The sequence below is a fragment of the Ursus americanus genome, chromosome 1 (assembly GCF_024610735.1).
Source record: "Ursus americanus isolate L20-20 chromosome 1, mUrsAme1.1.p, whole genome shotgun sequence".
NCBI classification, from domain to species: domain Eukaryota; kingdom Metazoa; phylum Chordata; class Mammalia; order Carnivora; family Ursidae; genus Ursus; species Ursus americanus.
This window is the reverse complement of record NC_142127.1, coordinates 98,501,788-98,525,406: the sequence shown is the minus strand read 5'-3', so window position 1 is coordinate 98,525,406 and position 23,619 is coordinate 98,501,788. Positions and strand designations below refer to the sequence as shown.

The following is a 23,619-nucleotide window of genomic DNA, read 5'->3' as shown; positions in this document are numbered from 1 at the left end:
TCGCATACTTACTCAAGTGCTTTTCGATGCTACCATTTTACGTTTTTGTTCTTTGTCTTATAACAATAGCCATCATAATTTAAGAACTCAAAACTTTTAACCTCGCCTTGCATATCCTTCATATTTATGTTTAGAGAAGTTGAGCATCAAAGTGCCTGTCTCACCCACAGCTCCCATCCCTGGGGCTGAAATTCCTTAAGCACACTTTGTTCTGCAGGTGACATTTGGCCTGCTACCCCAGCCACGGCAGATCGGACCAGGGTGACCATCTAACCTGGACCAGTCAGGACATTTTCAGTTTTAGATGATGGAAAACCCTGTCAACCTGGTTTGGGTGAAAAAGAAAAGCTTACTGGGTTACACAGCTGTAGGCCCTGATGGCTCCACAAAGCTGCAGAGGAGGCCACAAAAACCCGATCGCTCTTTACCTCTTGGCTTCTTCCTCTGTGTTAGCTGCATTTGCAGGCAGGTTGTCCCTGGTGGTGACAAGCTAGCAGTTCCTTGGTGAGGACAAGATGGCTGCTTGTAGCTCTAGGCTCCTATCACTCCGGCCCCACGTCCCGCGGTAAAGGGAATGCTCCTTTCTCAACAGTTTTAACATCAAATTGGCTTCAGTTGGGTTGTCAGCCCATTTCCCAATAACCATCGCCACTCAGTGAGGTCAGGTTCAGCTATTTGGACCATCTACAATGAACGTGGGGTAGGGGTGATTTCCTCGAGGAAAATCAGGGCACTATTACCACAAGAAGGGAGACAGATACCAGTGGCAAAACCATCAGGTCTTAACACATGACCCAAGGACAGGCAAAATAGAGGCTTGACTGTGGCCAAGGAGGAGGCCTGTTGGGAAAAACTCCCCAACAGGGACAGTGGCTAAATAAAAACATGAGATCCTCTCTCTGGAGAAAACGGAACTAGAAGTCCAGAACTGAGCAGCAGGTAGGGGTGGCATAAGCAGGACACAGAGACCAGAGAAAAGGAGGGAGATGGAGTGGCCGAGTCCTGCGGTAGGGTGGCAGGTGAGCCCCAATGAGCTTCGCCGAGTGAAACCAGGCCCCTGGGACCTGCAACATCCTCAAATCTTTGAAGCACAGCTGAGCCACCAAGATTCATACTATCACTGTCTCCAGGTATTGCCTCAAGATGAAGACCCACTACATTAAGTGGGATGAAGAACCCCAAGTCCTTCACCAACATTTAATTCGGGAAAGGTAAAGACAAGAAGGAAAAGAGATAAAGGGACAGAATGTGGCCTATGGGCAGTGGCAGAGAGCACTACTTCCTGTGCTCTGTGCTGGGCCGGGAAGTGGCCGTGGGGGTGGGGGGGGGTAAGTTGTCTCCCATTATCCTTTCTACCCCTTCCTTGCCCCCAAGGTTTACAACTAAGCAGCCAGCTGAAGAGGCTCCTCACCCCACCCCACCCTTATGGAAATGTCCTGGAAGTCTTGCATACTTAGCTTCAAGGTCATTCCCGGCCACCAGGGAGGTGGGACTTGCAATCTTTTAGCTGGGCAGCTTTAAGCACAACTAAAAGTTCAGTTCTTTTCTAAAGGGTGACAATGGCCATAGAGAGGCGACCTGCCATCTCAGCCACATCCCCTAAGGCCGAGCTCCCCCTCCTCTGTGCCATCACAGCCACCCATGGTCATGCCCCCTCTTGTGGTGTTTTTTCCACTCCTCTTGTCCAGAAGCTTCCATACAGTTCAGAATGGCCACCTTAAACTTCCTCTTTACTTTTCTATTTCAGTTCGCTGCAGCTAATTGGCTATATCCCTCCTTGTCCAAGTTTTCAAATGAAGGATCACCTTTTCATACCAGGCCCCACAAGTCATACAGTTGCTGGTCAGCCAATGGATTCACTAGCCTAAAAATAGGTGTCCATCTTGGTCCAATGAACTGACAAGGGGAGGGATCAGGGGACTGCACATTACAGATGGTGACTTATCTCAGATGGGGTTGAGACAAGGTAGTAATGACTGACATATCCAGACAACTATGTTTTCCCCTGACATATTCAGGTGAATCAAGTGGGTGGGCAACAGATGTCCTCACATATTGTATTAGTTTCCTAGTATTGTTTTAACAAAGTACCACGAACTGAGTGGCTTAAAACAATAGAAATTTATTGCCTCAAAGTTCTGGAGGCTGGAAGTCTGAAATCACGGTGTTGGCAGACCCATGCTCCCTCTGCACCCTGCCTTGCTTCTCCTCTAGCTCCTGTGGTTTGCTGACAATCTTTGTTCATCACATGGCTGTCTTCTTATAGACATTGGTTGTACTGAAGTAGTGTCTACCTACTCCAGTATGACCTCATCTTAACTAATAATATCTACAATAATCCTATTTTTAAATAAGGTCACTATCTGAGGTAATGGGGGTTAGGACTTCAACATCGTTTTTGGGGAGGACACAATTCAATAGTAACATACACCTACTTGGGTTGCACAACCAATTTCTCCACAAATCAGATCGACATCTAACCATTATAGCAGATTACTACCAGAAGTACAATCCTTACGCAAAAGGTATATGACACTTCAGTGAGTACTATGATAAAGATGTGTTTACTGTGTCTTTCTGTATTCATCAAATGTTCTTAGTTATGCTATCAATACTGTAGTCTTGGTGTTAGTAACCTCCCTCCAGAAAAGAAAAAAGGTAAAAAGAAAATCAGTATTCGAAGGTAACATCGAGGAATAAGTTTTATTTATTTTATAAATATATAAAATATAAATCACTGCTTAAAGTTTATTAATTGGAAAACATAAATTTATCCAGTAGACAAAATACGAAAGCACTAAAAATGCTCCCAACAGCCTCTTAGCTCCTGTAGTGTCTTACATGGAGCCTTTGTAAAGGCCAAGATGGCTGCCATCTTCAAAGAAGAGGGAACCTCGCATAACTGCAGGAAGTAATGACCATGTGGAAGAGAGTAATGGAGGAACTAGAGGCAGCCACTGAAATGCAGTTTGGCATAAAAGGATATGAATGTGTAAATAACTTTTTCCTGTGGAATGCCAACCTCTCCCTTAAAAAAAAAAAAAATGCCAAAGAGACATTTTAATAGTTTTAGAGAAGAGAAAAACTCATCTTGGAACTAAAGGAATGTACCAGAATAATAATGTAAGGTAGGAAGGGAATTGTGTCAATAATTTGTATATGTAAAATCCTTAAAACATTACTATGCGGTAGGAAGTATTATCTCTTTTTTTTGATAAGAAAACGAGACCATTTCGAGTCTGACCGCCCATCTCTCTTCTCTCATTCTCACAGAACTTTCCTCTCTCCCTCATGTTGGCAACATAGCTGTATTCATGCCATTCTCCTTGACATTCTCCTTGCACCCCTATTACCTAGAGCAGACTTTTTCATAGCAGAACCCTTTTATTAAGGGAAACTCTGTACAGATGTTATTTATATCGACTTATGTGGATTTATATCAATTTATGTTTATCTAATAAACAAAAGGGGTGTTTTATGAAGATTTTTTTAAAGTTTAGATTAATAGTATTATGAAGTTAACAAGAACAAAGAAACTATTCTCATAAACACAGCACTTTAAAATTAGGCAGTGAAGCACAGACGAAGAGGAGTATTAGTGTTACTCAGCACCAGTAGTCAATTTCAGCACTTAGTGATAAAATAAAAAGAAAACCCTGATCCATGCAAACATTAATCTGTTCTCCACATTACATCCTAGTGATCTTTTAAAAATGCAAACCTGATTAACATATTTCATCAACTCATTAAAATGCCATTGACTGTAAGTTGCATCATTATTTTATGTATAGTCCAGAAAGAAAAAAAAATGCTAATTCAATGTTGATTTGGGAGATGTTAAAAAAAAAAAAAAGCGTGTCTCACAATCGCAGGAATGTGGTACACCAGCCACTTCATCCTCTTAAAAAAATCAATGGTGTCTGGTTCTCTCAGGATCAGGACACTGCTCGTGAGGTTCTAAGAAACCTTCACGACTTCACCATCGCGTTCTCTGCATTCCAGCTGCACTGGCCTTCTTTCCATTCACCCAATCTTCCAGGTGGCAGAGCAAGCTTCACTTCCTCTGGAGAGCCTTCCCTGACCTCCCTGACCAGGCCACATCCGAGCACTTGGCTGTCTCTCCTTGACAGCGCTGCCATGGTTGACATCTTCTCTGGCTCCCATCTGAGCTTGGCTTATGTGCGTATATGATCAGCGTCTAACTCCATGAGGGCAGAGAACATGAAGTTCTGCTCCCACTGTACCTTAGTGCTTGGCACAGCAACCCGTAGCATCCGATACACAGAAAGCACTCCAGCATTTGTTGAATGAATGAACTGAAATAAAAATTTTAAAAATTCAGGTGGCTGATTTTAGGATACTCTTCGGTTCAGAGGATCTCGAAGATCCATGAACATGAGTAGTAAGACTTTTGTTTCACAGCTGAATCATTAACAATATCCACCAAATTCTTGTCTCCTTATCAGAGATACCAGATTTAGACAAAAAGCATCGAACAGTACTTACTATGTGTTAAAACTCCCTCTAGCTCAATAATATTATCGCAAGGTGGTCAATGTGTTTTTGTAAACTCTCAGTTTCAAGATTCTGTGCTGAGCTGGTATGTCTGTGCCTCTCCTGATTTTCAGGCTCCCTCTCTGCTCTCATCATACCTGCCTTGTACAGGCACGAACCCAGAGAGGGTTGGTCAGAGCTCAGCCTTCTGAAACAATGACACATTTGTCAGAAGTTCTACTGTGTTCACAGTGACGACAGATGCTCTCTGGCTTCTGCCTGCAGATCTCTGGCCTGCACCAAAGCATGCTCATCTAGATGGTGCAAGCACAAGTTGAGGCTTTAAAATCTGGTATAAAAACATCTGAGGGTGTGGGTATTTCTTTTGTGTAACAAGTTTTAAATTAGTGAACAATATTCCCAAAAAGGATATTGGAATAAAATGCTTACGGAACCTTAGAGGTACATTTATTTGCAAAATGAAAGGGTATGTGAAAACAGCTGCTTGGTTCTATTGAGTCTTTTTTCTTTTCTTTTTTTAATATTTTATTTTTTAAAGTAAACTCTGTGGGACTTGAACACGCGACCCCAAGATCAAGAGTAGCATCTCTAACGACTGAGCCAGCCGGGGACCCCCAGCTGCATTAAGTCTTGATGCTCCATTTACCAGGGACTTCTTGATCTGTCCCCTGGCGGCTTCTTACTGGGCCCAGCACCAAGTTTCACATTTTTCAACAGTGCAATACTTATGACTCGCCCCTGATACAGGCTCTGCCCTCACGTACCTTCGGCCCAAAGGACTGTCCCTAGTGTTTTGGGCTCAGCTCACATCTAGTCTTTGCGAGTCTTCCCTGCCACGCTGCCAGCTCAGGAGTCCCCGCAATGCTCTCACCAGAGAGCTCGGATCTCTGCCATATGTGACCTTGCTATAGTCTGTTTGCCCCCCCACTAGACCGCACGCCCTGAGGGAGGGGAACTCATCCTTGCATTGTTGGCGTGGTCTGGGACTCCGTGTGCAGCAAACACTGAAAGAAGCCCTTTCAGAGCCTTGTCAGCCTGGGTATTTTCAATTTTTTGCCAGTAGAAAAATTTCTACCTTGTGGTTTTAAATTGTATTTCCTTGATCACTAGTAAGAGTAAGCATCTTTTCGTGTTTTTATTAATTTATGTTTTGGACAGAGAGACTGTGCACAAGGGGGGTGGTTGGGAGGTGCAGAGGGAGAGAGAGAATCTTAACCAGACTCTGTGCCCAGCTTGGAGCCTGACCCGGGGCTGGATCTCACAACCCTAAGACCATGACATGAGCCGAAATCAAAAGACGGATGCTTAACCGACTGAGCCACCCAGGCGCTTTAGGTAACTTGCTTCATGTTCTTTGCCCATTTTTCCATGAGTCTATTTATCTTTCTAATTTGCCTTGACACTTTGCAAGACTATTGTCTTTTAAAGATTTTATTTGAGGGAGAGTGAGAGAGACAGAGACAGAGACATGGAGAGACAGAGAGACAGCATGAGTGGGTGCGAGGTGCAGAGGGAGAGGGAGAAGAAGCAGCCTCCCTACCGAGCAGGGAGCCTGATGCGGGGCTCAAACCCAGGACCCTGAGATCATGACCTGAGCTGAAGGCAGACACTTCACGGACTGAGCCCCCCAGGCGACCTGACACTTGCAAGACTATTTTAAAAGATCTCACAAGTAGTAAATTCCATATCCTTTTGTAGTCCTTCATCCTGCTGAGCCAGTTCTTCCCCGTGTTTAACCTAAATCCCACACACTGCAGTGGGCACTCATTTCCTCTTGTTTTGATCCCTGCTGTGAAACGGAGACTAGCTGATTATCATCAATTATGGTAAAATCATTCTTAAAAAAAAAGTATTAAATAACCCAGACTTCTCTTATTTAGCTAAATAATCACAATTTTAATCTATACTCACAGATCTTATTTCCTAATTATTTTTCTCTTTACTACTAAACTCTGCATTCTTTTTTTTTTTTTTAAAGATTTTATTTATTCGACACAGAGAGAGAGCACAAGCAGGGGAAGCGGCAGGCAAAGGGAGAGGGAGAAGCAAGCTTCCCACTGAACAAGGGGTCCAACGTGGCGCTCGATCCCAAGACCCTGGGATCATGACCTGAGCCGGAGGCAGACGCTTAACCGACTGAGCCACCCAGTTGCCCCTAACTCTACATTTTTTAGTCTAGAATCTAGAGCATAAAAATGGGACCCAGGGACTGGCTAGTGGTAGGCATAACTGGAAGATGACTTTATGGTTTCTGATGTCTGTACTTCTATTCCTTCCTCCCGTTATGGTGCCTCCACTCCTTACAAGGCTACTTTCTTATTTCATTGCTTGATAATCACTCCTAAAATATCCATCAGCCAGACAGAGGAAGATCACAGAGCAAGGATTCCCTTTTAGTAATTACCACTCTGCCCCAAATACTTGATGCTCTTCATCAAAATTCTGTGAATCTCTTAGCATTTGTCCATAATAGTAAAGAATCTACAATAATGCTGATCCTATCCTCTAAAATCGACACCATTTTAGCAAATGGGTTTTAAAACAAATTTAATGGCTATGTTTCTTTTTTTTCCCCCCTAGATTACTGGCCAGTTTTTCCTCACTGCCCATTCTCCAAGTTAGCATGTATTTTTATAACCATGCTCTGAGTTTGGTCCTCTGTGCAGTGAGCCTTTATAAGATTTTTTTATTATTATTAATTTTTAAATATTTTAAATTAAAATAGACTGCATCAAGTCTTCCAAATCCCTCTTTGAAGCTCATAAGGAATGAGCCTGACAAGGCTTTTCTCTTCATGAGTATTCACGTAACTGTCCAATTTTTTTTTTTTTAAAAGCTTTAATTCAGGTCATCCTTTAACTTTAGAAATTGTATTATTCTGCTGGAGTTGTCCTAACACAGGACCACAGACTGGATGGCTTAAAGATAAATTTTTTTCTCATAGTTCTGTAAGATAGAAGTCAAGGTGTTGGCAGATTGGCTTCTTCTGAATCCTTTCTCCATGGCTTGTAAATGGCTATCTTCTCCCCGTGTCTTTACATGGTCTCCTGTCTGTGCAAATCTGTGTCATAATCTCTTCTTATAAGGACACCACATTGGATTAGGGCCCACCCTAATAACCTTTTTTTTTTTAATTTTAATTTTTATTTATTTTTTTATTTTTTTAAAGATTTTATTTATTTATTTGACAGAGATAGAGACAGTGAGGGAGAGAGGGAACACAAGCAAGGGGGAGTGGGAGAGGAAGAAGCAGGCTCATAGCGGAGGAGCCTGATGTGGGGCTCGATCCCATAATGCCAGGATCACGCCCTGAGCCGAAGGCAGACGCTTAACCGCTGTGCCACCCAGGCGCCCCAACCTTTTTTTTTTTTTTTAAATGAAAAATAGATTGAAAAAAAACTAAGGCACAAATATAGATGGAGAAATAGCAACATTAATGTGGGCATAAAGGCAAGGAGCACTTGAGTTGCCACGAACCCAGAAGAACCAGGAAATAAGGATCCATGGGCTACAAAGAGGGGAAGCATTTCAAGAAAAGGCTGATCAACAGCATGAAATGTCAAGTATGCTAAGGTCATAAGATATCCGTTATGACTGTTATGGAGTAACATACCAGGAGTAAGAGGAAGGTAAGAGTTGTCTTAAGGAATAAATGAGAGAAAGGGTCATGGAAGCAGTGAGTACTTTTGTGAAGGAAAAGAGTAAGAGATGAGAGACAACGGGATGTAGGGTCAAGGATGTGACTTATTTATTTATTTATTTTAAGGTGGCAACTTGAAGGGAAAGAGTACTTCAAGAGTAATTTATTAAATATTAATCTCTGAATCATTCTGAGTCATTCATTGAAAAAAAAATTTTTTTTTCTTTTTTTTTTAAATGGAAGCAAAGCTGAGATGTAGCCGTAGCATTTGGAAAAAGCCCAGATAGAGTAAATAAGGCTGGCCAAAGGTTCTTCTTTGCTTGGCCATAATGTATGGATCCAGGCAATTTTATTTAAACTCTCTAAATCCCAGTTTCTCATCTATATAACAATGGTACCCATTTTATAAGTTTTTTGCAAGGATTAAATGCCTCACCTGTTATAAGCACTCAATAATGTTTAATATTATTATAATGATTAGGTTTGTTACTAAGAGGTGCCTTTAGAGGGATCAAGCAAATTCTATTTGATTGACTGTGGATTTTAAGATGTTCTTAGGTGAATAATTTTTCATTGAGACCTTTAGTAAAAAAACAAAACAACAAACTGATTTTTTACTGAAGTAATCAGATCTGTTTCAATGCTAAATCACACCTTAACCCCATAGTGAAGATTTTTTCCTTTTAAAGATTTTATTTATTTATTTATTTGAGAGAGTGAGCAAGAGTGAGCATAGCCAGGGGGAGGGGCAGAGGGAGAAGGAGAAGCAGACTCCTCACTGAGCAGGGAGCCTGACATGGGGCTCCATCTCAGGACCCCGGGATCATGACCTGAGCCGAAGAAGGCAAATGCTTAACCAACTGAGCCACCCAGGGGCCCCAAAACGAAGATTTCTGAAAGTGAAGACTGTCAACCAATCTCTCCAAATCCCTAAATAATTGTATAAGCCCTTTAGAAATTCTAAATTTTTTTAAAGCTTTATTTATTTATTTTTGAGAGAGAGAGCACCAGCTGGGGAGAGGGGCAGAGGGAGAAGCATACTCCCTGCTGAGCAGGGAGCCTGATTCAGGACTCAATCTTAGGACCCCGACATCATGACCTGAACTGAAGGCAGACACCCAACTGACTGAGCCACCCTGGCGCCCCTAGAAATTCTAAATATTATGTAGATGTTAGAATACTAGCATAGTTATTTACTTAAAAAGAAAATCAATTTATTTAAATTTTTTAAAAAAATCACCCATTTCTCCAAATTCCAACCCCCTGCCTCTGGCAACTACCAATCTGTTCTATGTATGAGCTTGGTATATATACGTGTGTGTGTGTGTGTGTGTGTGTGCGCGCGCGTGCAAGCGCACTTGTGATTGATCCATCTATCTATATATATACACATACATATACAGTATTAAATTTTACATATAAGAGATCATATAGTATTTGTCTTTCTCTGCCTTATTTCATTTAGCATAATACCCTCTGGGACATCTATGTTGCTGCAAATAGCAAGATTTCATTCTTTTTTATGACTGAATAATATTCCGGGGTATGTGTGTGTGTGTGTACTACAACATCTTTGTCCATCCATCCAATGGTGGACACTGAAGTTGTTTCTGTATCTTGGCTATTATAAATAATGCTGCAATGAACATAAGGGTGCATATATCTTTTGAATTAGTATTTTTGTTTTCCTTGGATAAATACCCAGAAGTCAAATTGCTGGATCATATGGTAGTTCTATTTTTAATTTTTTGAAGAATCTCCATACTGTTTCCCATCAACAGCACACAAGGGGTTCCTTTTCTCCACATCTTCAGCAATACTTGTTATTTGTCTTTTTTAAACTAGCCATTCAAACAGGTATGAGACGATATTTCATTGTTGTTTTGATTTGCATTTCCTTGATGATTAAATGTAGAGCAGCTTTTTGTGTACCTCTTGGCCATTGGTATGTCTTCCTTGGAAAGATGTCTACCCATATCTTCTGCCCACAGCAAAATTGGATTTGTTTGCTATTGAGTTGTATGAGTTCTTTATATATTGTGGATATCAGACCCTTATCAGATATATCATTCACAAATGTCTTCTCTCATTCAGTACATTTCCCTTTCATTTTGTTGATGGCTTTCTTTGCTACACTGAAGCTTTTAAGTTTGATGTAGTCCCGCTTGTTTACATTTTTGCTTTTGTGCTTTTGCTTTGGGTGTCGGATTAAAAAAATCATCACCAAGACTTATGTCAAGAAGATTATTGCGTCTGTTTCCTTCCAGGATTTTTATGGTTTCAGGTCCTAACATTTGTCTTTTGTCCATTTTGAGTTTGTCGATGGTATAAGATAGTGGTCTATTTTCATTCTTTTGCATATGACTAATTTTCCTAACATCGTTTATTGAAGAAACTATCCTTTCCCTAGTGTATATTCTTGGCTCCTTTGTCATAAATTAAATGACCACATGTGTGGGTTTATTTCTGGGCTCTCTCTTCTGTTCCATGGATCAATGTGTCTATTTTTACGCCAATATCACACTGTTTTAATTGCAAGTACTTTGCAATACTTGAAATCAGGGAGTGTGACACTTCCAGTCTTTTTCTTCTTTCTCAAGATTGGTTTGGCCATTCAGGGTCTTTTATGAATTCATGTGAATTTTAGGACTGTTTGTTCTATTTCTGTGAAAAATGCCATTAGAATTTTGAAAGGGATTACACTGAATCTGTAGATTGCTTTGGATAATATGTATATCTCAACAGTATTAATTCTTCTAATCCATGAATATGGAATATCTTTCCATTTATTTGTGTCTTCAATTTCTTATACTTTTCAATGTACAGGTCTTTCGCCTCCTTGGTTACATTTATTTCTTGGTATTTTAAATCTTTTTGATGTAATTATAAATGGAATTGTTTTCTTAATTTCTTTTTCTGATAGTTCATTATCACTGTACAGAAATGCAATGGGTTTCTGTGTATTGATTTTGTATCCTGCAACTTTCTTGAATTTGTTCACTAGTTCTAAGATTTTTCTGATGGAATCTTAAGAGTTTTCTCGAATATTGTCATCTGCAAATAATGATAGTTTCACTTGTTCCTTTACAATTTGGATACTTTTTATCTCTTTTTCTTGCCTAACTGTTCTGGCTAGGATTTCCAATACTACGTTGAATAAAATTAGTGAGTAGCCATCCTTGTCTCATCTGTGATTTTAGAAGAAAAACTTTCAGTTATCACCACTGAGTATGATGTTAGCTGCGGGCTTGTTACACAGCATATGGTCTTTATTATGTTGAGGTATGTTTCCTCTATATTGCTTTGCTGAGAATTTTTATCATAAATGAAAACTGACTTTTGTCAAATTTGTACAATTAATAATCTGTAGGTAGTGAGTATATTAACCCTTGGCCTGCAAAATATGTAGCCAACATTTTCTCCCAGCAATTTATTAAAGTATCATTCATGAAACAAACTTTATTTTTTAAAAAGATTCTATGCTTAAGTAATTTCTGCACCCAAAATGGGGCCTCAAACTTACAAACCCAAGATCGAGAGTCTCATGCTCTACCTAGTAAGCCAACCCGGCACCCACAAAACTTTTTATTTTTATTTACTTTGAAGATTTTATTTGTCAGAGAGAGACAGAGCGCACAAGCAGGGGGAGTGGCAGGCAGAGGAAGAAGTAGGCTCCCAGCTGAGCAAGGAGCCCAACGTGGGACTTGATCCCAGGAGAGTGGGATCATGACCTGAGCCAAAGGCAGATGCTTAACCGACTGAGCAATCCAGGCATCCCAAAACTTTATTTTAAATGTACTTGACCTGCCATTCTTTTCCTTTACGGCTTCCAGATTTGAGTTTTGTGTAGAGTCTACTTCCAGACTCAAATAATATTCTCCCTTATTTTCTTATGGTACTTTCCTAGTGTATGTTTGTGTGTATAACATTTACTTCTTCAATTCATATAAAATATTTTTAGTGGATAGTATGAGATAGGGATTTAGCTAATTTTTTCTATTTTGTGGCTTTTTTGATACCCAGTTGTTACAATAATTATTCAAAGTTTCTTCATTTCTCCACTGATTTCAAATGTTAGGTGGGCATTTTATTTTTTATTTTTTTATTGGAGAGATTGGGGAGGGAAGGGCAGAGGAAGAGGGAGAGAGAAAATCTTAAGCCAGCTCCAGGCTCAGTGCAGGGCCCGACTTGGGGCTCGATCTCACAACCCTGAGATTATGACCTGAAAGGAAATTAAGAGTCAGATGCTTAATCGACTGAGCCACCCAGGTGCCCCTTAAGCAGGCATTTTAGATGAGACTCAAAGGAGGCAGAGAATTTGGATGTGGTGGTCTGACAGGAAGTGATTCACATGACTGAGGCCAAATTTACAGGGACAGCATGAGAAAATGATGGGTGTTCTTTAAGGAATGCTGAGTATGGTGGTCCTGGAGCCGGGAAGCACTCAGTTTATAATAACCTCAATAATAATTTAGAGAAAAACAGCTACCTTGAATTTTAGTATATAGCTAAAAGACATTTTTTTGTTGTTTTTCAAAAAATTTTTTAAAAATAAAATTCATGGGGCGCCTGGGTGGCTCAGATGGTTAAGCGTCTGCCTTTGGCTCAGGTCATGATCCTAGGGTCCTGGGATCGAGCCCTGCTTCGGGTTCCCTGCTCGGCGATGGGAGGGAACCCCTCCCTCTGTTCCCCCTGCTTATGCTGTCTTGCTCTCTCTGTCAAATAAATAAATAAAATCTTTAAAAAAATAAAATTCATTATCCATTCAGAATAGAAATTTTTGGCAAACTTGAAATAAAAGGAAATACCTTAAAAACCTACAGTACACATACTCTATGACAAAATACTGAAAGCCCTCCCCATAAGCCTAGGAACAAGACAAGAATGCCTGGTGTCATCATCTTTCTTCAACATTTTAGTGGAAGTCTTAGCCAATGTCATAGGCAAGGACAAATAAGATATGAGGATCAGAAAGAAAGAAATATGTCACTACTTACAGAGGACATGAATGTGTCAGAAAATCTAAAAAAAAACATGAATTATTAAAATTAGTAAGTGACTTGGTAAGATCACCATATAAAAGGATATTTACTAGTAGCAAAAAGCAATTGTTTTTACTAGTGGCTACAAATAAAAAATATAACTTTGAGAAGCAATATAACTTAAAATAGTCAAACACCTAGAAATCTAACAAAATATATGTAAGATTTCTATACTATAAGAAATCTCTAACCAAAATTAAGGAATACCTAAAAAAAATTCTTAAAAGAAGGATATACTATATTTGTGGATTGAAACTCGATATTGTAAAGATGTCAATTCACCATAAATGGAGCTATATATTCATTGCAAGCCCAATCAAAACACCAATAAGTATTTTTATGGAAATATAAGCTAAGTGTAAAAATAAAAAATAAAAATAAAATAGGAGTTAAGAGTTTCTATAATCATTTTCATGGAAAAGTTGAAATTTAGGGGTGTCTGGGTGGCTCAGTCGGTTAAGCCTCTGCCTTCGGCTCAGGTCATGATCCCAGAGTCCTGGGATTGAGTCCCACATGGGGGGAGGGAGGGCCCTTGCTCAGTGGGGAGCCTGCTTCTCCCTCTGCCCCTCCCCCTGTTCATGCTTTCTCTCTCTCTCAAATAAATATAATCTTTAAAAAAAAAAAAAAGGTGAAATAGGGCTGATCTGGCATTGAAAGAAGACAATACAATGTAAATATTTAAACATTTCTTCAGTATTTGCTGCTTTTGTACCAGGTACACTGCTGGGTATTTTCCAGTTAGCATTTCCCAGAACCTCAGCTCCTGAGATGCTCAGCGAAAAAAAGGTTCCAAAGTCACCAGCCTATAGGAAAAGCTCCATGGTACAGTCCCCTCTTGGAGATTCACAGCGGACAGCAGGATTTTAAAGGCTCTGACAAATTCCGGAGAAGTGAAGAAAATAGATTGTTTAACCTAGGATTTTCCAATCTCATTTGATCATACAAGCTCTCTTTGAGAAACACTGGCCTGAAGTGCTTTTTATATGTATCTGTTCTTACCATATCTGTGAAGTAGCCAAGAGTTGAACTGTTCATTTTATGGATGAAGAAATGGAACCTCAGGCGGGTAAAGACTTATATAGGTCACATAGCTACTAATACAGATCTCCAATGCAAATCTAATTTTTCTTAAAAAAAAAAAAATCTAATACTTTTTCCAGGGTGAAACATTACTTTCATGCAAAATAGCATTTTAGAAATGGAATAAACCTTTGTGATCTCTTGGAGTAGTAACCTTATAATGTTGATGAGACAATTGGGGCCCAGACAAATTAAGTGCCTTGCCCCAGGTCAACCGCTTGCAGACTAGCAGGAGGAATAAAAGAATCCATGACTCAGTGACTCCCAATTAAGTGCTCTACTGCCCCATATAATTAGGAGACAAATACGTGTCAATGTAGGGTGAGACCAAATTAACTGCCCAGATTGAGTAGGTGCTCATAGATGCTGAATGAACGATTTACCTGAGAAAAGAGGATACTGGGGCTCCGTCAGGCTGTCGTGGAATTTTGAAATGAGGGTTTAGGAGCCATTTGACAACTGGGTTATAATGTGGTAGAACACTATTGTAATTTTTAAGAATTTAACCCCTTATTTGTATTATTTTATCCCTCTCTCCCTAGAAGTGCCACATGTCACCTTGAAAAACTAAAAGGAATTTAAATTTCTGATCAAAAGCAACTTCACAGCTGGAACTGGGTACATCCTGGAGTGTCACAGGTTGGGAATCATTTTTCTGAAGTGTGTCAGATCTGAGGACTAGAAGGATAATGCAGTAGCCATGAACACCTGGCCAAACCTGCAGGGCAGGGAAGGGTGTTCACTGCAGGTGCTGCTGTCAGAAAGAGCAGGAGGGAAAACCAAAACATTCCTGAGAGGGCCTGGAGCAGGGCTGGGCTGAAAGTTCTAAGACAGAGTGAAGAAGGGAAAAGCCTGTATTTAACAGCAGAGGGAAAAATGAGGGACTATGGGAGACAACAGACAGCCAGCCCCCAAAAGAGGAGAAGTCAATTGTAAATAATAGGGAAGAGGAATATAAGCGAATGCAAACATTCCACTGAATTCTGGACTTTAAAAGGAGCAGCAGTCGTTCTGTGTAGAAACGTTTTGGCTGTGGCTGGTGGCCACTGGGCAGAATGGGTGAAATAGCTTGACGTCTGCAGAAACGTTCAGTCCATCTGTGGGAGATGTTCCCTTTGGGACAAGGAAAGAGTAACCAGAAGCAAAAAAAGAATTTGTGTTTTACTCTCCTTTGCTTTATCTTCTCCATGTAGGTGACTCTTGGGGACTTTATGTGGGGAGCGGGACTAGAGTAGAGGATGACTTAGGGGTTCCTGGGTCCCCTGGGGAAATACCATCACAATATCAATTTGTGCTCCATCCTCCTTCCAAAATGTGCAACTTCGTGTCTAGTTAATATAATTTTAATTCTACTTGAGAAGTTCTGTTTTTTAATAGCTCCTTAGTACTATCTGACCCCCAACAAAGCAAGAGAAGACAATCTTTTACTTTCTCAAAAGTGATTATTACCTATATTAAAAAACTAAAAAGCAAAAAACCCTGTAAAAATCAGGAGTTTCTAGACATTAAAATTTTGTAATTTTACCCATTTGCACCCTCTGAATTTGTTGAATTAGAACCACTCTCTCCTCCAGTCAGTAGACTCTGGTGACACAGTTATTAATGCTGTCCACCATGTAATGTGGGAGGTGGCTCAGAGGTGCTAATGGGGCAACAGGTGCAAGTTCAAGGACAGCAGGACAACTTCTCAGAGTATGTGAGAAGTTTTCATTTCAATTTTTATTGCTTTTCATTTTCATTTTCAACTTTTATTGCTTTTCTCGGATTATAAAAATAAATGTTCATTGTAGAAAAACTCAGATCTTTCAAAAATACGTAATGCAGAAAGTGAAAGCAATCCAAAATTCCATCCCTCAGAGCGAAGTGCTTCAACTGTTTCCCTCAACATTTATTTAAACTTCATTACCATTTATTTAAAACAAAATAAAACTATTGTGGTGGTTTTTTTTTCTTCTTCTTTTTTTCAAATGGGATCATGGTAATGTTTAAGCCAGCAACTCACTTTTCTTGCTTAAGATCTGTTCTACTAAAGAGATCCATCACATTGTTGTTAAAAGGTTTCATAGTATTCTCTGGTATGAATGATTCCGTTTAACCAAATTTCCACTAATGGAAAATGTTTTTACAATTATTTCACTCTGGTGAACTTCTTGCTCCCACATCCTAGTACATAGGTGAAAGCATTTTTGCATATAAAATCCTAGAAATGGATTTGCAGGGTCAAAGGGTGCATGTATTAACATTTTTATTAGGCTGTGCTTGAATCTTAAATCTTTAAAATTGCTGCGCAGTTTGAAACAGTACCGGCACGATTCTTTGTTGCAAAGTCTAAACATCAGCCATTAAGCTAGTTTTAATTCCTTTTTCAGAAGTCTTTGGAGAGGACAGTTTCCTGTCATAGGCTGGCATGCGACCTCATGTGTTTTCTGTCTGTCTACAACTTTACAACTCTAAAGCACATCAAAAATACTTGTTATTTTTGAGGAGTGAGCTTTTGGGATTTTTTTTTTTTTCAGACATTAGCTTTAGGTATCTTTTTGGAGTTTTTTAGTAGGCTTAGGTAAGATAGGTAAATTAATCTATTACTCATTCTTCCTCCTTTCATTCACTGGAGTGACTATCACATGTTGGTGCTCTTGGGAGGACTGCCTAACACAGGTGCAAGAGGCCATTATCTGCCAACCCTCATCTACTTAGCATACGGTTACTGTTTCTAGCACTTTTCCAGTATTTGTCACATTAAACTGAAGTCACCAGGGGTGACCATCTTAAACAATACTTCCACTTCAAGAGAAGGAAGAAGACAGAATTTCAAGAGTAAAAGACCGATGATAGCACCCTCCTGAGCCTCCTACTCTAAAGTGATTTTTGCTTCCTCTGGACTCAGATTTTAAATCACCTGTGCTATTCATTAACTTGGCGATGAACTTCCTTTGTTCTTAAAAAGCCATTTCAGTGTTTATATAAATCAAATCACTAACTATATTCTCTCACCTAGACTATATGCTCCACAAGAGGAGGCATTTTGTTTGGTTCACTGATGTTTCCCCAGCATCCAGAACAGTACCTGGCACATAGAAGATGCTTAATACATATTTGTGGAATGAAAGATGAAGTCTTTGAAGGCAGAAATCTTGTATTTTGCATCTCCATAGTAAATGCCAACTTGCTGATTAAATTAAGGAAATGACCTTCGTTCAGGAACACAATTTAAGATTTTCTTTGAAGCAAAGCGTGGAGTATCCCTTGCCTAAGTAATATTCAAGGTTCTTTCCAGCTCTAACTTACTATGAATCTAGTAGTTTTCAAAGAATTAGAATCCAATAGAAGAAAATATATATACTACTAAAACTACAGTGAAAATAATTGGGTAAATCTTTGAGAAAGCAGTGCAGTAATTTTTCTAGCCTTTAGATCATTATAAATATCAAATTTGAGAAACTATATTGACTGCAAACTATATTCTGTAAGTGTTTTTCTTGGGGAAAAAAAAAATAACAACCTTGGCATCGAGTTGTTAATTGGGAATGCCTCTATAAGCATAAAAATATGTATTTAATGTTACTGTATATGCAAGAAGGCAAAGAAAATATTTATGTACAACATTTATATTCTGGACTATAGTAACAGTGGTGTGACCCCAATGAGAGAGATATCTGCCTTCAAATCCATGTCAACTGTGGAGTTATTTGAATTTAAAGCCAATAAAAATAAAAGCAGTGAAAAAGAATAAAAAAGAGAATCAGAGAGACAGAAAGATCCATCTAAATCTGGGGCATATTTCGAATAATATACAACATTTTTGGAAATAAAGGAAGAAAGAGAAAGGAAAAATTTAAGAAAGTCACTCCAGAAAAAAATCCATCTTATAAAACTCATTTTAATTCTAGTCTTTTAGTACTTATTTATGTCAGACCACCTCTTAGTGGATGTTTGGTTTCCTGTGCTGAGCCTTAGAAAAATTATCTTGTGGTCAGAAAATAGCATATTCTAAAGACAGTTGACTGAAAAGACTGTTTTTTTGGCTTACTATTTTTTACAACAAATTTTACTTTAAAAAGAGAGTGAATTAATCAGATTTGAGATGAACTCTCACTGGTAGAACTGTAGTGGATATATTCTGTCTGCTTAAAAAAGAAAATGAATCAGCTTGAAAAGGATTTTATATAGAAGCAATTGACATGAAGAATAGGGCCTGAAATGAAAGCCAGTTTTTGATCTGTGAAAGAAGAGAAAGAAAGAAAGAAAGAAAGAAAGGAAGACAAGAAAAGAAGGAAAAAAGAAAAGAAAAGAAAGAAAGCTTTAAGAATACTTGGCTGGGGGAGGGGGGATTTCAAAAAACACAGTAGTTAGAAGAAGGCGTGTGCCCAAGTTAGACTACAGAGCAAAGTCTGAACAACAACAACAGAAACATTCTTGGGGAAAACTAATGCCAGGAGCACTCTTACGGCCAATTTACTAACATAAAAAGGTAAACAAGTATTTATTTGCTGAGGCTTATGACATGATAATACACATGACAGTACACTTGTAATACCAGACCTTCAAGAAAAAGAAATCCTCAAAAAATCTTTTAAAAGACAAATTATGGAAAAAACTGTAAACATTAGAACATTTCAACTTAGGTGAGATAGATAAAAATAGAAAACGAAGTATGAATATGGTAATATGTTACTGCTTTCAATCATTAATGTTAGGAAGTAAAAAACTGTTAGAATTTTACATCTTAAGGCAAATGGGAAATGGTCCTAAAATTGTACAAAAAATGAATTTTAGCGCTCAAGAAATTCCAATTAAATGTGTAAAAATTCCCCCCCAAATGTTCAAGTAAATATTTAAGTTTGACAGGTTATCATGCTTTTATTATTGATATACTTGCAATATTTATAAATCTCAGGTTTAAAAATAAAATATACATTATTTTTACAAGATGATTTTTAAGCTATAAAAAAGCATTCTCTGCCTACTTAAGGGCTCACGGGAAAACTGATGCAATATTCAATCTCTACACCAAAACAAATACATACAAAATTCTAAATTTCATTTTATAGAAATGCCATCTATTAAATACATGGTGCTTTATCTCAGTGACAGGCTTAAGCTCAGCCAGGAATCAGAAAACGTGTTCCGGGTGGAGGCCCAGATCAACTTGATCATTTCATAAGCACAATAAATCATCCAAAAAGCCCACCTCAAATAGCTAAAGTAGTCATAAAAATAGGCTGATGGTTACTTTACTCCAGCGATAACATAATCCTAGGTCTTATTGTTGTGGAGCAGATGTCATTATGGGTGGGGCTGACGCGCAGAGCAGCTGAAACATTTTTGTACCACCCCCCGCACACTTTCAATGGGATAGAAGGGGCTCCAAAAAGGTAAGGGAAAGCTCTCAACGATCAATTCCTACTAGAAATAAGGAAGTTTTGATGTGGTCGTGGTGCCCATTAAGACCACAATGAGATTTTTTAAATCCCCCATGATTAACTCCTACCCTGGAACAGAGATCGTCCCTTTCTCCCCTCCCCTGCCGGCTCCTCCTTGGGACACTTGGCTGAGTCTTTCTTTCTCTCCTTCCCACGCTGAGGTGAGGCTGCACGCAAGCCAGGGACGCCTGTTTTTCTCTTCGCGCGGAGGGAACTCTGCGGGTAGGAACCTCGGGTGGCAAGAAGGGAGCGGGCGGCGATGTGGGAAGGCAAAGAAAGCTCGCCAGGGACGAGCCGGGCTAGGGTTGGAAAAAGACACGCGGGCCACCGAGGAGCTAGCCGAGGAGGCCGAGGTGACGAGGGAAATCTCCCGGCTCGGAGCTGGGACCGGACGCTTCCGGCGGGCCACAGTCGCTCTCGGCCTAGCGCGGCTCGCGTTCCGCGCTCCACCGGGGCGGCAGGGAGTTAGAGAGGGTAAACCGCGTCTCGCACTTGCCTGGGACCGGGTGACCAATAACTGGTAATAGTCTTTGCTCGGCGCTGGGCCTTGTCCTACAATTTCGAACAGAGTCTCCGGCAGCCACGACGCCATCTTGGGACGCCACTGCCGTCGCTAAGACAACCAGGAAGGGGCGGGGCTTGATTGGGGTCATGGGGCCAAAGCCCTAGTTTAAATCGAACCCCGCTTTTGAGCTAGCAGGGGGTTTCTGTCTTGGGGTGATCGACCTCTCTCCCAAGAGTCAGAGGGAACTCTGGCCATGAATTTCAACCCTCAGGTCCCCGGTGACCCGAAAGGGAATTAGTTCCTGCTACCACGGAGGGGAGGGGGTGACCCCGGCGGAGGGATACCAAGCACAGCCTCACATTTCCCTTCCTGGTCCCTCGAAGGGATCGGGAGGAGATCTCAGGCTGCTGGGAGAGTCGCTCCGGGCGGTGGGGGAGGGAGGGGCGATGTGATGGGCCGCGAGTAAGCAGCGGGGCCTTTCCCGCGGACGAGCTCGTCTGTCCGAACCGGCGGGCAAAATAGTTCCCGGAGGGTGTTGGAACGGGCGGGGAGGGAGGCGGCGCGGGCGGAGGCGCACGCCGGCCGCGGTGCTGCGGCTCAGCTGATAATTGAAGGGACCCGAGGAGCCGCCGCCGCCGCCGCCGCCGGGGGGGGTGGGGGGAGCGAGTGGAAGTTACTGCCGCGCCACCGAGTCCGGACCGGAGACTTTGGGGCCCAACTAGGTAATTGGGGCGCAGTTCCGAGCGGCCGGGCCAGGCTTGGGGGAGGGGGTTGTGCCGAGGGGTTAGGGGGGGTGGTGGGGGGGTGGGGAGGAGCTGGAACAGAAAGTCCCAGGAAGCCCGGTTGTGTCATCGCCGCGATTCGGCCCCCGCTCGGCCTGCTCCCGGCGGCGGCGGCGGCGGGGCCGCGGAAGGACCGGGCCGGGGGTTGACGGGCGAGGCGCTCGAGGGAGACCGGGGCCGGGCGGGAGCGGGGGGGTTCGCTGGGTCCCCCCTCCGGTCCCCCGCGATGAGGAGGGCCCTTCACGGAACCGGGGTAAGGCGTGCGGGTCTTGGGGAGCCCGGTGGGGGCCGGGGGGGCCGGAAGTGGGCTTTGGAGCTTGGAGGGCGTCTAGGAAGCGAGAAAGTGGGGGGCCGGAAGTGCAGGTGGGGGGTGTGAAGACGGCAAGGGTTCCCCGGAAATGGGATGGGGGGCCCGGAAACCGGGAGAGGGGAGGCTCCAGGGCCGGGGACGGCCCGGAAATGGAAACTAGGGAGCAGCTCGAGTGACAACAGTTGTGGGAAGCGAGGGTCAGAGGAGGGAGAGGCCGGAGTGACTTTAGACCGCAGTAAGGGGTTTCCTGCCAAGGGGGGAGGGTTGTGGGCGGGCGAGGCCGGAGACGGGGTCTGCGCTGGGCAGTTTAGCCGTGGGAAGTTGAGGCTGAGTGAGGATGACGAAGAGACGGGCATGCAGGGGGTCTGGAAAAGAGGCCGAGAAACTTGGCTGACAAGAGCAGAGCATGCTTCTAAATAGATCAGAATGGAAATCGGGGGTGGGGGTCCAGGATTTGGGAGGGGGGTGGACCAATTGTCACTCCAATCGTATTAGCATTCAGAGCGAGTCAGGCGATTAATTTATTTATATGTGGATTACATAAAATCTATTATATCGTTTGTCCATTCAGTTCACCCTCCTCCATCCTCCTCTCTATGGTGAGTGGGTTTCTAGTTCAGAAACAAGTTACAGGGGAGTTCAGATAACGAAGGTTGGAAAATCCCAAATCCTTTCCTTCCTCAGAATAACAGGAATCCTTAATTTTCTACAGGGAAAAAGATTAATAAAGATTTAAAACCACATGCAAATCGGGAGGAAATAACTTAACACATTTGAACTGCTGGGGGGACGGGAGGGAATTGAGGAATTGGTTACCCTTGTGTGGTAAGGAGGGAACGGAAGGGGCTGCTCCTAAAGCTTCGAGACAGGTTTGTGTGTATTTGGTAACGCCGTTTCACTTTGGGGACGTTTAGCTTAAGCATCGTGTCTGGAGGTGGGTAGAGTTTAATTGCTTGTTAGTTAATTGAAGGAGGGACTGTGTCAGTGAGTAAATGTTCGTGTGTGAGGGGTGCGGGGGTACGTTTAATAGCGCAGTGAACGTGTTCTGAGTGGACGTCTAACTACTCCCCTGCTGTCTCCTTTCCTAGTCGGCCTTCCCCGGATCTTGCCTGGGCTGCCAAATCACCCGATCCCCGGGCTTTACTCCGTTTTGTAGGCCCTTTAGTGCTGTGTTCAACTTTCTATTCCTTTCCAGTCTCTCTGTAGATATTTTTGGCATTTCATTTTTTAAAGACCCAGAAAGTTGAGGCTGAGGATCTCCTCTCTAAAAACAAAACAAAACAAAAAATATAAGGTAGAAAGTTGAAAGAGCTATTGAGTGGGGCAAAAAACCGACGCTTGGAACAAAGGTCCTAGTTGTTGGGGGAAAAAAGGCAAGAGGCCTATATATGAGGCCTGTGTGTGTTTGTGTGTCGCATTTACTCGGGGGTGGGGGGGTTGGGGGGGAGGTTAAGGTTGAGGAATGGCATTATCAGGTTTAGAGACAATCAGTTGCAGATGGTTTTATTGAGGTTTACTTTCATATTTACATTATGCAAAGAGATCAATACTAAGTGTGAATTTTAAAGTAAACAAAATTTCTTTCTTTTGAAACAACCCTGCTCCATGTTCAGGCCCAGAAAAGTTGAATTAGTGTGGCTTTTACATCATCTTTGTGAGATTGTTTGGGGAGTTTTTATTTCATTTATTTTACGCTTAAGAGAGCATATTAACATGGTTGGAGTTTGTGGGCTTTGTCCACATCTGCTTTTCTATGAGTGTGCCAGTATCCATAAGGATTTAAGAATTGCCGTGTAATTAATGTAGAATGTAATTAATGTTATCATTGTTTCTATTCGATTCGAGTTTTTAAGGAGTTTGAGTGGTTTGTAAGTCCGCTGAGCTGACGGTTACTGTTTAGTTTGTGTCAGTGAACAGGCTTTTTGTTTTAGTTTTTCATTTACTTTCTAAAAGTTTTAGAATACTTTTTGGCAGTTAGAGTTCCAGAAGCTGCTAAGCTCAAGTAATTATTTTAAAAATTAGGGGTATGCTAAGCCAGTGTAAAATCAGTGTTTTCACCTAGCAAAGTAAATTTGAAGTAATATTTACCTTTCCATTCTAACTTTTTTTTTTTTTTAAGATTTTATTTATTTATTTGACAGAGACAGCCAGCGAGAGAGGGAACACAGGGGGAGTGGGAGAGGAAGAAGCAGGCTCCTAGTGGAGAAGCCTGATGTGGGGCTCGATCCCGGGATCATGCCCTGAGCCGAAGGCAGACGCTTAACGACTGTGCCACCCAGGCGCCCCTCCATTCTAACTTTTAAGATTACGGGATTTATGTTA

General features: G+C 41.5%; 2 protein-coding genes across 17 annotated transcripts in view; one reads left to right on the top strand and one right to left on the bottom strand.

The window, feature by feature from the left end:
* The window catches only part of FBXO36 (F-box protein 36), an 84,595-nt gene extending 63,961 nt beyond the window's left edge, over positions 1–20,634 (bottom strand). The window contains exon 1 of the mRNA XM_045794186.2: positions 20,197–20,634. Within this exon, the coding sequence (XP_045650142.1) occupies positions 20,197–20,292 (96 nt within the window). The 5' untranslated portion in view covers positions 20,293–20,634. The remainder of the gene's footprint in view (positions 1–20,196) is intronic.
* Positions 19,864–23,619, top strand: part of TRIP12 (thyroid hormone receptor interactor 12) — a 140,259-nt gene continuing 136,503 nt past the window's right edge. For 10 of the 16 annotated variants that reach the window (XM_045794183.2, XM_045794182.2, XM_045794180.2 and 7 more), the window contains exon 1: positions 20,647–20,927. The gene's annotated coding sequence lies outside the window, so the exon portion shown is untranslated. Of the gene's footprint in view, positions 19,923–20,645; positions 20,928–21,071; positions 21,241–21,393; positions 21,533–23,619 lie in introns of those variants that run through there. The other 6 variants (XM_045794178.2, XM_045794173.2, XM_045794170.2 and 3 more) reach the window with 5 other exon arrangements.